At 45.7% G+C, this 14,861-nt stretch overlaps 1 protein-coding gene across 1 annotated transcript; it reads left to right on the top strand.

Annotated features, from left to right (window-relative positions):
• Positions 1 to 354: 354 nt before the first annotated feature.
• LOC129387744 (uncharacterized) lies at positions 355 to 10,309 on the top strand. The gene is made up of 4 exons (XM_055077247.2): positions 355 to 935; positions 1,737 to 1,784; positions 9,920 to 9,948; positions 10,087 to 10,309. The coding sequence occupies exons 1-4, from the start codon at positions 767 to 769 to the stop codon at positions 10,165 to 10,167; spliced, it is 327 nt and encodes a 108-aa protein (XP_054933222.1). The 5' UTR covers positions 355 to 766; the 3' UTR covers positions 10,168 to 10,309.
• Positions 10,310 to 14,861: the final 4,552 nt, after the last annotated feature.

The raw sequence follows: 14,861 nt of genomic DNA, 5'->3' as shown, positions 1-14,861 counted from the left end.
CAGCGTCGAGACTATACGCCTATAGACTTCATTTGCGGCGAAGCGCGCCGAGAGTCGGCACATTATCTTTCGCTCTCTGTTCCACGTCACCCGAAACACAAGGAAAGAAAACCATGGCTTCGGGTGCAGTTTAAGAAAACAAAATCTTGACTGTTCAAACCAGGAGCCAGGTCGCAGAAGCCAACGCGCATCGATGGATACGTGCACACCCGGCTACTCCGATTTGTACCAACAGCGTGCCCTACAGCTAAGTCGTAGCTATGCAAATTTTTGTTCTCAATTAGCTCACACATTAAGCAGCACACTAAAACACACAGTGCGACAAAGCGCCGTGAGGATGCGTCAACGCTTTCAACCAACGTGCGACGTGCAAGGCTGTATACGTCGCACGTGTTATTCGTTGACCGGACGCCTCGATCAATCTTGGAAAATTAGTTTTACGCTGGCAGTGAGGCTACATTAATCCGTTCACACGACGCCGCGAGCCTGTGGTTGTGTTTGTGGTCTGTAAGGGACTGGCCATAAAACCGCCTGCAGCGTGGCGCCGTTTGAGAGGAGTTTCGCACGCGCTTTCGCACAACTAACACACCATGGTGACAGACAGTAAACACCGTCAAATTTCGCTGTGTTGCCATATTCGCCATCTTCTGAGCTCCGACTGGCCCACAGGGCTGCCACAGCATCTCTGATTGGTCGAAGGTGCCTTTATTGCGCTGAGTGCGATGGCGTTCAAGACCCTGAGTCTGTCTTAGAGCCGAATCGCCGAATGCGGCTCGTTGCTGCAGAAAATAACGTTCCACGCAGGCACTTCGACGTGACGCCCGGCGAGTTGGGCATGAACCCGCCGTCCATCGCGTGGTTCGTCTGTCTCACCTTCACCATGTTCTCGCTCACGCTGGCTGTGCTTTTCATCGCCTACTACGTCAACAGGCCAGGTGAGACCCACGCGCGTACATATACCGTCGTCCCCGTTTGCCTGCCTGCTCCTCTGGATGAATGGATGGATGTTATGAGCGTGCCCTTTGGAACGGGGCGGTGGGTTGCGCCACGAAGCTCTTGCTATTAGACTGCCTAATGTCCTACCTAGGTTAAACAATAAAAAAAAGAAAAAGGAACACTATGAACTCCCACAACCAAATTTTTTGATCCCCTATTGCGAACTGTGCTTTTGTACGTCTCCGTTTTTTGTCGTTTCCCTATTTACCTTCCACCAATCCTCCAATCGCCTCTTACTAATGCCACTTTTTAATGTACCTCAGCGCCAGTTGCGATGCTGAGCACGAGGCCGCGGGTGCGGTCGCGGCAGCCGCATTCCGAAGGTGGCGGAAAGCAAAAAAAAGCTACGCCGTGGGCACCTTAATAAAATGCAAAAAGAGAGCACGCAGCGAGACGCTGAAGAACGACACCACTGAGCCATCGTTTATAGATCACTAAGCAGCACTAAAACGTCGTCATGGCCCTCCAAGATTTGGTTGCGCGCGGTGTGTGCGAGCCGCCCAATCTCGGAGGCCGTGGTATAAACGGACAATTTACGCGGTCTGTAACCACGTCGCTGCACAAGCTGACTCACTATCGAGTTACTTCTTCGAACGGCCTCGCAAAAAAAAAAGAAAGAATTAAAAAATCACATGAAAAGGTTTTATTTGCGTTACGGATGTACAAAACTTTCTTTATTTCTTTAATTTAAAGAATGTTCTCTAATTTTCCGTGAAGTAATAATCAAATGGTCTTGGCAGGGTCCTACGTGCCACCTGTCACGAACGTCACCAAGAAGCCCACAGCACGTACGTATAATATGCGTGCATGCTGGAAACTGGAATGTTCAATATTCGTATGGCACAACCTTGCTGACGTTCTCTCACTATGTTGCTATGACCGTTATCTAAAATACCGTTGCCTCCGCATCTATATGTAGCATCACAGCCTAGGCCATTATACATTACGGTATACCATATACGTATACACTGCCCACATGCAGTGTAATAAACGTGAATAACTAATTGCCTTAAATTATTTCTACGATCAATGTCATCCCACAGAAGGAATTTATATTCTATAAACACTATATGTGCTAGACCAATAGGAAATGTCTTAATAACAACGCAGCAGTTAAAGGCTATCAACACATCCTTATATCTATCAGTAGAATTTTCGGTGACCACGTGCTTTGAATATATGTTGTAAAGATCTGTTCACGATCCGCTTGATTTCGCGTATACAGGAAACATCAACAAAGGCGTGAACGGCGGGCGACCAGCCAGCCAATCGCACATATCGATTCGCTCCGCACGACAAGAAATCCTGCGCGCTCTTATCTGATGTCATTTCGGTATAAACCGATGCTCCAATTGTACGTCATGCTTAGTTAAATAATAATAAATAAATAAAGGAGGCGAAACACGAACGATCGTGCTAAACGACTCCCCCGTTCCACCTTGAAATCGATTAAATGTCGGCTACAAGGCTACGAGCAATACGTCTGCTCAAAGCGCTCGCTGGAGTGGACAACGGTTTATCATTAAGGGTCGTATTTTGAAAAATTATTTGTCTTTCTTTTAGCTTTCTTGCCCTTTTTCACTGGCTCATGTGAAGCCGGCCACTCTGCATTACAGATGACTTAATAAACCATAAGCGAATAATACTTCAAAATACGGTCCCGGGCCGGTTGAAAGAAAAGAAAAAGAACGCGGCAGCTCTACACGTCATTCACAGCAGATATTTCGCGGCTCCAGTAACTCCTTTCAAATGCGCAATAAACAGAAGCAAGAGAAAATTTCGACGTCCGATATTTTGAACCACGTGCCTTAGGATCGGCTTACTCTGTTCCCTGCCTCGCACAGCTGAACATCCGAGGCAGACAGATATCGTCGCTGCTTACGTACACAGCCAGAAAAGTTTGCAATGTGGTGTTGCGTACAAAGCTTCGGGTCACATTGTACTAGACTCTGAGGTGCACGTACGTAGGCTAGGCCGCAAATGAACTTCAGTTATATCCCCTGATATTCACTAGAGGGCAAACTTATTTGAGGTCAGAGGTACATCGATGGCGGCCGGTGGTCCGCAAACTTTTCCCCTGAACTGTACAACTGTACATAAAACATGACTAATTTACGTGCGCCGTTTACTTCCTTTATTTTATTTTTCAATGTCCTATCGCAATATGGAAACTCCAGGCGCATTTCTACCGTCGTCATGATGTTCCGTATAAAGCCCATGGGCGCTAATATTGCTGTTGCGCGCCGTATGCTCTGTGTGCGAGTGAAAGCTTGCTAGGGTGAGCCGGCGATCGCGGCTTAATCTCTCGCGCGCAAGGGAGGAAAGTGGGGAGGAAGCGTGCCGGGCTCCGGGGGCAGGGGAGGGCGCTCTACTCCGGGCGGCCACTAGAGTCACTGGAAAAAATTTCAGAGTACCGCATTCGTTTTCCCCGCGCCGCCGACACGTTCATTGGCCCAACCGTACCATGTGACCTCTCGGCTGCCATATACCTTCCAAGCGCCGGGCGGGCCGGCTGAGTTAGAGCGCAGGCAGCGCAGGTTCCCAACGTATTTTTGTGTGTGTGCGTGTGCGCGTGTGTGTGCGTGTGCGCGTGTGTGTGCGTGTGCGTGTGCGCGTGTGTGTGCGTGTGCGTGTGCGTGTGTGCGTGCGTGCGTGTGTGTGTGTGTGTGTGTGTGTGTGTGTGTGTGTGTGTGTGTGTGTGTGTGTGTGTGTGTGTGTGTGTGTGTGTGTGTGTGTGTGTGTGTGTGTGTGTGTGTGTGTGTGTGTGTGTGTGTGTGTGTGTGTTCTGATTGTCGCGCTCACATTTGACTGCAAGGAAATCATGCCTGGCTGCTGCGCCTTCGGATGCAGCAATCGAACTGAGTCTGGAAAGACTTTTTTCTCGATTCCGACCGGGAAAAATGACCGAGAGCGTCATTCTGCGTGGTTACACAGAATCGGCCGGGAGAACTTCAAGCCTACAGAAAACACCCGCGTGTGCGAGATTTAAGTACACCTTGCTTGTGCTTTTCGGCACGGTTATTAATTGTGCTTTTCGGCACGGTTAACCACGGCACGTGGTTATTCCGTGCTCGTGGCACGCGAAGGCACACTGGTCGCGCGAGAATTCCGCGTCTTCACGTGCACCAGGTACTCGCATGATTTCTCCGCGCACGTGAGCGCGCTCTCGCTCGCCTCGAGTCGCTCGACCCATATGGTACTTGTTTTTCGCAGATCGTGACGATCGCAGTCAATAAAAACATGGTCAATACGAGGCCCATGATACTTCCTTTTTTCCACTTATCCTTTGCTCATTTATACATACTCATTTCGACCTTGAAACCAATGGCCAGGTGATATTCCCAACACATGCTTCAAATTTTTAGCTTGTAAACCGAGCACATGCAATGAACTGAAGTCAGCACACATATTATGTTTTATGTTGAAATGCTACGGTGCATACCCAAATAATGTTGTGCTTGATGCATAACAAGAAAAACAAAACAACAGAACACCCAGTAGCTTTAGTTTCACTCTGTCACTATGCATGTTACATAAGCCGCTCTAAAAGCACAAGAATTTCACACATCGCCTATGTAACTTAGAAAAAACAGTGCTGCGTCACCAGCGGGCGTTCCTGCTTTTTTTTTTTTTTACACAGGCAGCAAATCTTGGCGTTCTAAGAAAACAGTCATAAATGAGCTGAGAAGAGTAGCCGCTCATGAACGCACTAGACAGCCGCCTTCATAAATCGTAATGTAGCAAACTCTCGCTCATTATCAGTGTACAGAAGTACATATACGTTGCTGTAATCACGCAAATGGCTCATATTGGCCTTCCACAAGATTTAGTGCGCAACATGGTCATCGAAGTTTGTTTTTACGCCTGCTGTGCACAGATCGTCTTAGCATCACGGCCAAACTCCGGTGCGCACGCGGCAGTCGCAGTGTGTCGTGCGTATACGGCGGACAAAGTCGCCCTGTAGAATTGAGGACGTGCGGTATTCGTTTACAAACTAAATTAGATGTATCCGATTTAGCTTGTGAAATGATACAATGAACGTACGTGCCTGTGACACTCTCAGGCGTTAGTTTCGTCCTGCTTGGAAACATTCAATAGAAGCCGATGGCGGTCCACGATGTTCATGCCCAAAAGCACAAGCTTCCCTCATTCCGGCTCGAAGTGACGAAATGTTTCCTTCGTAGCTCGCTCCGCGGAAGGAAAAAAAAAAAAACGCGTGCATAAGCTCCCGATAGCGGCGGTAAGCTGCTGCCCACAATCGTAGCACAGTTCCAGCAGTAAACACGATCGGCGTGCAAAACAACCACCGGCTGCATTACTTCGCACAACATAGCATTTTATTTTCGTTCTCAGCAACCATTATCTCCGGGCGCAAAGTATTTGTACTTCAGTAAACACTCAACCCGATGTGTCACCGAATATCAAGCTCTTCCAACACGGCGGCCTTCCCGCGACGCAGTCGGCTTGGAAGGTATATGGCGGTAGCCGCTCAGTGTTGCCAGTCAAATCCCGACCTTTGCGGTACTCTGAAATTTTTTCCAGTGACTCTAGGCGGCCACGCGCGCGCGCCCGGGCCGTTGTATCTTTAAGCCCACGTGCGATGGGGACAGAGTCCGCCGCACGCTGATGTCGCCGCTTAGTTCGCGTTGATGCGGGACGCAGCACGGAGGTCAATTCGCTCGCTGCTGCTGCCGCGCTTCCACACTCCAGCGTTTGGCAGCGAGTCTCCGCGATCATCGACTGATATGTGTTCCTGTTTGCTTGTGCGCGCGTGAGACCTTGCTTAATTTAGTTAGTATGCCTATGCTTACAAGTTTATACGGCCGATAAAACAACTATCCTTACTTTGTATAGCTGTTCACTAATTTGCTATCGCAATTGATGCTTCGCCTTTCGGGCGAAACTGCGACTTTTTAAAGCGAAGCTTTGTTTACCTCTTCCTTCGTCTTTCCCACTGTTGCTTCTGTGGCTGCTGCTGTCTGACGCACTGCGTCGGGGGGTGGTTCAGAGAGTGAGCATACATGACAGGAGAGAGAGAGGAAAGGTGACACGAGCAACTCGTTTGGACCCCACCGCGTCGAATGTGCACAATGCCCTCTGGAGCTCCCTGGGTGTCGCCACATTAGCCTCTCGACAGCTCTAATTATCCCTGAACCCCCTCAAAAGCATTGTAGAAACTGCAGTGCTTACCTTTCTACTAACGTGCAAGTCCAGAGGGGACGTAGATTTAACTGTAGAGAGGAGGGAGGAGAAGAGGCAGTTCCCATACAAGGGAGGGAGAGGGAAGGTGACGTGAGAAGGCAAGGAAACACCACTACTATAGAGACAACGGTTGCGGGGGAAATGGATAAGCTTAAAGCGCCCCTCACCAGGTCTGGCAATCTTGAGCTGACAAGCGCAGAGCATACATTGCCTGAGAACGATCGTGTCTGCAAAGTATTACATCGCTACGCGTCGCGGAAAGATGTGAAATTACAAACCGAACGCCCTTTTTCCTTCTCCTCGCGGCCGCCGCACTCCAATCCGGAGGATGACGTACTCGATGCCCGTGACGTATGTGTCATGCGATCCTCGAGGTCCGGCATGGGAGAACGCAGTGAAGGAATTTCGCTTGCGAAGGCTCGACGGGGCGAGTGTAGAGGAAGTCTCGCTATGCAGTGGAGTCGCCTGCTGGAATCATGGGCTCGCGGCACTGAAATATTTCTATCTCGGCTATTAATAAACCGACCTGAATTTTTTTTTTATTTTTTTTGCGGCAGAACACTCCGTAGAGGACACGTAACAACTTACAGCATATAACCAAAATTTGCTATGGGGCCTCGTGAGGGGCCCTTTAAGTTTAAGGAACAGGTACGTTCCAGCTATTTATGAAAGATAAACACCATGCAGCTATGTCAAGCGCACAAATTAGGCAGGGTGTGCAGAAGCAGAGCCGCATTAATTAAAGCGCACCGCAGGGTCCAACGACACCACGGAAGCGGTCAATCGTCAAATCAATACTTCTATGCCCGCCGCGGTAGCATTGCAGCTATGGCATTGCTAGAGGTGGCGGCTTTGATCCCGACCGCGGCAGCCGCATTTAGACGGGGGCGAAATATAAAACGCACGTGCACTTAGATTTTGGGACACGTTAAAGGGCATCACGGTGTCAAAATTAATCCGGAGTCCGCCACTACGGCGTGCCTCATAATCCGATTGTGGTTTTGCCACATACAGGCCCATAATCCAATTCAAGTCTAATACTTCTGCCACGATGTGATGTGCTATATGAGGCATTCACCAGTGACAATACTCAACTTTCTCAGAGGTTATGAAATATGGCGCACAACGCCTCAAGCAAACACCTCTCCCTGGGTGTTCTGTGTACTACGCAGACAAACAGCAGTGGTGCATCCAAGGTAACGTTTAACATCAAGTCACCACTCTCGTGTTAGACCAAACGTTGAAAAAATTAAGCTTTCGCCGTCAGCATCACCGCTAATTATCGTCGCTCAAAGCAACCAGCACAAAGCTTTGCTTATACATCGATTCCCACAGTGTGTGGGATCTGCATAATTTTTACATATACATATACGGGTGCGCCAGCTAATTTTAGCCAGAGGTTAAAAATATGCAAATGCCACATAGCTGGACAGAACAAAAATAATGTTGTTTGCTGTTGTTTGGAGATACTCCAATTATATTTCTCATTCTGCCTAATTAGATCATTAGTCTTAATTGATTAATCAACTTAGCAAATATAATTAGATGAAAACTGTCAATGAGAAAATTACGGAGCGACATGAAAATCACCCGATACAGCTTTCTGTTCCTCAATACATGCTACGCATAAGTTCTTTTTTCGAGCGTGAAAGAAGCCCGTGAATACACGCAAGTGTCTTGAACGGCCAGTCACGCGGCAATTTTGCATGCGTTTGCGGGCTTTTTCACGCTCGGAAAAACAACTTTATGCAGCACATGTTGATCAACAAAAATCTGTATTGGGAGTTTTTCGTGTCGCTCTACAATTTTCTCGTTGACACTTTTAATCTAACTATAATATTTGAGAAGCTGATTAATTAAGACTATTTGTCTAATTAGGCGGAATGAAGAAAACAGTGATCTCCAAGCGACGGCAAACATTACCTTGGTTCTGTCCAGCTATATGGCATCTGCATATTTTAAAACTCTGGCTAAAGTTAGCTGCGACACCCTGTATATAGCGCATGTTTGACCAATGCATCCTTAATAGCAGGCCTGTGCGTTCTGCTTTATGATTTCATGCTATATGAACCGAAGCTTCCACTGCCAAGCCCAGCGTGACGAAAGCGGTGACGTCAAAATCAGTCTTGAGAGCATCCACATTAGATTCTATGGCAGTTGGGCAAGGTAGTATGACGTCATGTATTGAAGTGCACATGCCTTGTGCTATCTAGGAGGAATTGGTTTGACCCACTAAACTGGCAGCATGCCACGGTGCACCCTTGCACTGCAGTCAGTGAAATCTACACCCTAGAGCAAATGCACTCAACGCATGCACTGGTACAGGCCACCATGTTGGCTGTTCACATAGTTCAAACTACCCTAATGAGCAAACCCATAAGCCCCATATCCAATATTCTCGTATGGATATTATGGGGTCAAATGTCAAAACCCGTATGTTGCCATATATACTAGAGACACCACTATATGCTATATGGGAACATGTGGGTTTTTATATGGGACCCCCATCTGTTCATATGGGGTTATTGGGGCTTAGGGTAGCACCAGAATTATGTTGTTCTCCGCTTGTAGTTTGGCGATCAGGCTTTATGCCGAAAATCGAGCATACGATACCATTTTACTCAAATTACTGTTTTCATATAGAAAAATGGGAGGCTCAATTGGTAGCTATTTCTTCACGAAATTTGATTGACAATGTTCCGAGGCAACACGTGAGCCACGATAGCTGTCGCAGTGGGGCGCTCCAGATTGATCCCGAGTAAAGGGGCTTTAATCCAGAGTTCTGATCCTGACTAAAGCTTCTGTATTTCTGTGTGGCATATTCCGACTTCTATAATACATAGAAGCCTTAATCCTGAATGGTATCCTGCATAGGGCTCCAGTCATGTACCAGAACACTAATGCTCACTGTATATGGGAACAGCAACTCTCATCCTGACCACTTAATTTATTTAATGTGTGCCTATAATGTGTACCTATTATAGGTATACACAAGTGTTTCTGCACACTGCCCGCATCTGGCTTTTACGGTAATGCTTATGCACAGAGCTGGGTTTTAAATATCGGCAGCAGCTTATTAATAAGGAATAGGCACAAAAACTCATAGGTACGATACCGTGAAGGGCTGAGGCAAGGGAGAAACATTTAATTTTCCCCCGTTTGGCCCGAACACACCCATGTAGCGGGTTACATATGCACTTTATTAACTATGATTTACATTTAGATGCAGCACACAAGCAACAGCAAGCCTGGATCAGTAGAGAGCAGATAAGCAACATTTTTTTTAGGTCACAATAACTTTTTCAGCAATCTTGCCGTTGCCGATATTGCCTGCTATAGGAACTTCGCTGAGAAAACTTGCTCCAAGCATGTACTTCTCTGGTGTCCTTTCAAAATCGGAAGATATCCGAAGGTGTGGTCGTAGGACTAATGAGCGGCAATTTTTTTCTTGCACAGAATTTTTCATAAAATTATGCAACAATTGTAAAATCGTAGAATGGGCCTGAAGTTATAAACTCAACAGAAAATTCAGGAGTTAGCAGGCATGCTTTTGTCTCGTAATGATTCAGCACTGAACGTCGTGTTCAATATGGACGTTGATGAAAACTGTTAACTAAAAAAATTTAAATATAGCTCTGCCTCCACGGCCAGCCACTGTGTCTGTGCTTTTTTGTAACTGCTGCCAAGGGGTGCATCTATTCAACTTTCTTTCTAATTACAGCACCAAAAAATGACACCATCAAGCACCAGGTAAGCCTGCATACTCTTCTCAAGATACTACAATTGATCTTCAACAGGTTTTATTTCTGATAGCTTAAACAAGTAGCGTGGTGTGAAGGCTGCCAGCCAAGACATCTCTCATTTCTGACAAAAATAATTCTTATGCAGGCCCGGTATGAAGCTGGTCTTCCTGATGACTACAGGACAGATGACCCAGTTGACATCGATGTCCTTTACAAATTAAAGTAAAACTCACTTCATCTTTTCCAACAAATGGAGTTCCTTGTCTGCCTTCATGTAACCATTGTAAAGCTGGCGTTAGGAACTATATTCCCAATGCATGTACAATGAACAGAGAGCCCAAGATGTACTAAAAAAAAAAAAAAAATAACCATGGCTAAACAACTAAAATTACACTCACATGTTCCCAGACACACTAGAATTAAACTCTCATTACTATCTGGGCATTTGTATGTCTCATATTCTTTGATGGCCGCATCTTTAGACGACAGCTATATGCAGAATGTCCCAACTCTCGTCCACCAAGTTTAAAAGAAAAGTGAAGCCTCCTATGCAGGTAAAAACCAAATGCATGTTAGCTGCGATCTGATGAAACATCCTGTATTTCTTGTTTTCCCTAATCAATTGGTTTGAAATAATTAACTTTTAATTAGTGTACTAGAGCAGATATGTCAACACTGTGTGTTAGAAATCCTTCAACAACATCAATTGCAATTGTTTGCAGCACATTACCTTTAGCATGGCTCCTTTTTAGGCATGCTGAAAAGAACATTATTAGAATATTGAGCATAATAAGTAAATATTAAGAACTGAGTAATAATTGAATAATAATAAGAATTGAGTAAACCTCTTGCTCTAAACCAAAGTACCACTAACTAGCTCTGGCTCTACAATTATGTAATGCTTACCCCAATCTGATAACGTTTAGTGTTTGTCTTAGAAGTCACAGCAATACAATACCTGCACATGCATGCAGTAGTAACGTTAAAAAAGTCACAGTATTACGAATTTTTCAATGCGACTACTTCTCGTGCCAATGTAACGATTATCTTGTCCACGTGTCACTACTTTCATGTAGCGTAAGTCGTGACACGTTGGTACGAGAATTGTTGAGGCTTCTCATACAGACTGTTTTATCGGCGGGGAGGAACGTAGCCTCGAACCAGCGTGCCACGCCACTTTCCTCCTCGCACTGGTATGTGCAGATTCCGTTTTCTCTTAGCGGTAGCATGCAATGGTAGTGGTTTAATTGCAAATTAGTGTGATTATAACGTGTTCCATCGGGATTTCTGCGATGTCAGGTGACTCAAGGTCGCCAGGCTACCACTCTTCTGTATTTGGCTGCAAAAATAACTTTTGGGAGGTAGCGTGAAATGCATCTTCAGCCACGGCGACTTCGTGGAAACCGCCGCTGCGATAGCAGAGAAGCGCCCGCTTTTGTATTGCCGCCAGCATAAGCAGAAAGGGCTTGATGCCACTGCGTGTACGTTTGGAACGTTCGGCAATTAACTCTGAACTCGGTACCCATGATCAAACTGTGATATGAAAGAAAGGAGCGTATTCGAGTTGGTCAACTATTGTGAATGGATGAAGTTATAACTATTTTTTTTTTTTTGGTGCATGCACATTAAAATTATTCTGTTCAAACGTGTTTTAAGATTATCATGCCTGGAAACCAACGTTCTGGTGGAATTCGACAGAGGACGTATTATGAAAACATTATGTGCCGACTAAGAAATGAAGGTGTGTTCTTGTACATACTGCCACTAAAGCCACGCCTACCGTGCGCCAGCCAGCCCTAGTTCACATGGGCTCTGCCGTGCTTCCGTATCTCGCCAGCAAACTGTCGATGCTGCTGATCGCACGCTGTTTTACTGCAGAAAATAAAGCTGCTGTCGCAAAATGTAGTTCGTTTCTCAGCTCTCTCGAGCAGGCGAGGTGCCCTTGCATGCACCATTGGAGACCTAAGAGTGCATACTCTTTGAACGCGTCGCGTGCGCCTGGTTGGTCGTGGCATATTTGTGGCCACTATCATAAGCTTATTTTGTCCATGTTAACAGCCCTTTTGATCGAGTTATTTTAGAGTTCTTCATATTGTAAAGCTTGATGCCCGGGTGCCAGATAAACAATGCTTACAAAATCGTAACGTGAAAAATTTTGGAGCACGAAAGCTAGTAAAATGTGTTTCCTCGGAGCTTCGCAGTTAGCTGGATTGGGATGTATGCTAGTGAGGCACAGAGCATGACACATGGAGACACCTATGATTGTTGTCGCCTAAGTGATACCTTAATAGAGTCCATGGCAAGACATACAATAATAACACATTATTGCATGTATACGTTACACATCGACAATGTTCAGACTCAACTCGCCTCCTATTTCAATCATGGGCAGAGCTGTGGGAGCGCTTCTAGGCTCGTCGCCATTCAATATTACGGCGACATTGAAGCTAAAAGCTTAGTGAAAACATGCTAAGAAGTTTCCCTATCCAAATAACTTAACACCTCTTGTGAAAACCTGCCACTCATCGTCGACAGCATGCTCGCCGTGCACCCTCCAGAACGATCCCACACACCAGCATGGCACCGTACGATAGACGGCGCTGTGATTGCAAAATGGCAGTGCCCTCAATAAAACGGTCTGTTAAGAAAAATGGCACGAACTGCATTAGCAATACATCTGTTTATCTCTTGGAAAACTAATTCCAGCTGTCTGATACAATGCTGCAACTTTTTTAACGCGACTGCTGCAAGCATGTGGAAGTGTTGTATTCCCGTGACTTCGCTCTACGAATAAACAGTTGAAGTTTAGAACTCACTCTGTTCTTTCTTATTCCCTCCTACTAAGCCTTTATTTTCCCGTCGCACTAGTATGTGCCCCCTTGACATTATTACATCAAAGTAACTCTGTTTGTTCCATCTGGGAAACACAGCATTCACGTTCAGTGATCCGTTTTCGTTCTAGCAGGGCAGTGTGGTCCTCAGCTGTCTAAGCCGCATAACGATGACAAGCAACCTCCAACGCACTTACGCTTACATTTCTCAAACTTAGCTGGGCGAGAAGCTTCTTGGGACAAGCAATTTTAGTTGGAAACAGTCCTGTAGAGCGATGTGGAGACTCTACACAACTTCCACGATGCACTGAAGCAGGAAGCAGTGAGCCTCTCTTTTATAGAGAGTCCTGGCGTTAACTTACACGCACCTAGGGCATTTAGCATTAATTGTCACTCGGATCACTATACACTAGGGCTAATGTCAACAATCTGCACTTTTGGAAAAACCCCGGCACACTTCCTTGGGAAGCCGAGTGCAAACGTGCCAAGTGATAAGTAATTGCACAGTTTCACCCGCAGTTCGGGCACTACTTGAGCGTTTGATAGCTCTAGCTTCATCGCAAAGACAGATAGATGGCAGGAAAAACTGGGCTACACTCAAAAAGAATGCTTCGTGCTTAAAATACCACGCACAGCCCGTCATGTTTGAGCTGGTCATAAGCAGGCAGAGCATGCCAATGATGCACAATAGAAAATAAAATGCACACATGAATGTCGCTGTGGCGTAATAACATGCATGAGAATCGAACTAAAAAATCAGGCAGCATTTTGGATTATTGATCACTGTCATAATGGGAGCTTGGGAGATAGATTGAAACAATACAGCTCGAGTTCTAAAGGAATTACCTTCAGAACCAGTGCAAATGCAATGCGCTGTGCAAATTGGGCAGGACACAAAAAATACGAGATGTTTCTTCACATTACTGCTAAGAACAGACAGTTGGTTTTGTCCACATAGTTTTTTTTTTAAGCTTGGTGCATGATAGCGGGGATGCCCTGTACATTTGGTGCTGTTAGAAGTGGGCTAGAGAGTAGCACATCTACCAAGTAGACCTAAAGACTATTTCAAAGTGTGGCTGAAATGAAAAGCAGTGTATTAGCCAGTCCACATTAAGAGAACATTGAGAACAGTGAGAGCTGCATTGCTGGTAGCATCTTTCTTCCGGGGCTCTGTTCAACTGCAAGGTGTTGACACCCTCCAAGAAGCAAGACTGTTCTTGTCAAAGGAGAGAAAGAAACCCTCTAAAGATTAATGATTATGTTGTTGGTGACACCTTTATGCCAGCAGCTAAGTACTAGCATGTAGTTCATTATCACAATAATAGTTTTCTGCAATCCAGTTGAACTCAACATCGCAATATCATACCGCTCACGTCTACATCTCGAGTATTTCATAAATGGCAATACGTACATAGGTAAGCTAAAATGCTACTATCGAACCTGAACACCTAAATCCACTGGCACATTAAATAAACCATCATACCATGCAACACTCTGTCATGCCTTTCCTCAGTACTTCCATCACGGTGTGGACTGCCAGAATAGTAACATTTGCTTTTCGTGCAGCGTAAAATACTGAAGCAAAAAGACTTTTTAAAAGCAGTGACCTATGAAACACACAGAAGGAGCTTTTGTTAAAAGCATGTTGAGTTGCATTCAGCAGTTTTACATGCCAATACCATAATTTGATTATGAGGCATGCAATAGTGGGGGGACTCCAGATAAATTTTGACCATCAGGGGATTTTTAATGTGCCTCCAATGCATGGGACACGGTTGTTATTGCACTTTATCCGATCGAAATACGGTCGCCGTGGCCGGGATTTGATCCCGTGACCTTGTGCTTAGCAGCGCAACACCATAGCCTCTAGGCCACCACGGCAGATGTCAAAAGCATGTGGCAGTATACATAAAGCAGAACTTCATCCTACAAGACTTGTTTCTTTGAGGAGCTGCTCTAATCTTCACTATATACACGATACGACCACGCAACAAAAGGAAGCAAATGTCTCTGTGCACGAACAATGCATGCTGCTCCGAGACAGCTGCCAGTCCGGAATCTTTTTAAGTTTATGAATGGGCTCCTCTAT

This window comes from Dermacentor andersoni, chromosome 2 (assembly GCF_023375885.2).
Source record: "Dermacentor andersoni chromosome 2, qqDerAnde1_hic_scaffold, whole genome shotgun sequence".
NCBI classification, from domain to species: Eukaryota; Metazoa; Arthropoda; class Arachnida; order Ixodida; family Ixodidae; genus Dermacentor; species Dermacentor andersoni.
The sequence above is the reverse complement of the archived record's forward strand: the minus strand, read 5'-3'. Positions and strand labels throughout refer to the sequence as shown.

What these genes read in the sequence shown, in the direction of transcription:
- LOC129387744 (XM_055077247.2), top strand. Translation starts at nt 767, where the DNA reads ATGCGGCTCGTTGCTGCAGAAAATAACGTTCCACGCAGGCACTTCGAC. An exon ending in CACCAAGAAGCCCACAGCAC is followed by an intron (nt 1,785 to 9,919) that starts GTACGTATAATA and finishes TTCTAATTACAG; the next exon opens with CACCAAAAAATGACACCATC. An exon ending in ATGACACCATCAAGCACCAG is followed by an intron (nt 9,949 to 10,086) that starts GTAAGCCTGCAT and finishes ATTCTTATGCAG; the next exon opens with GCCCGGTATGAAGCTGGTCT.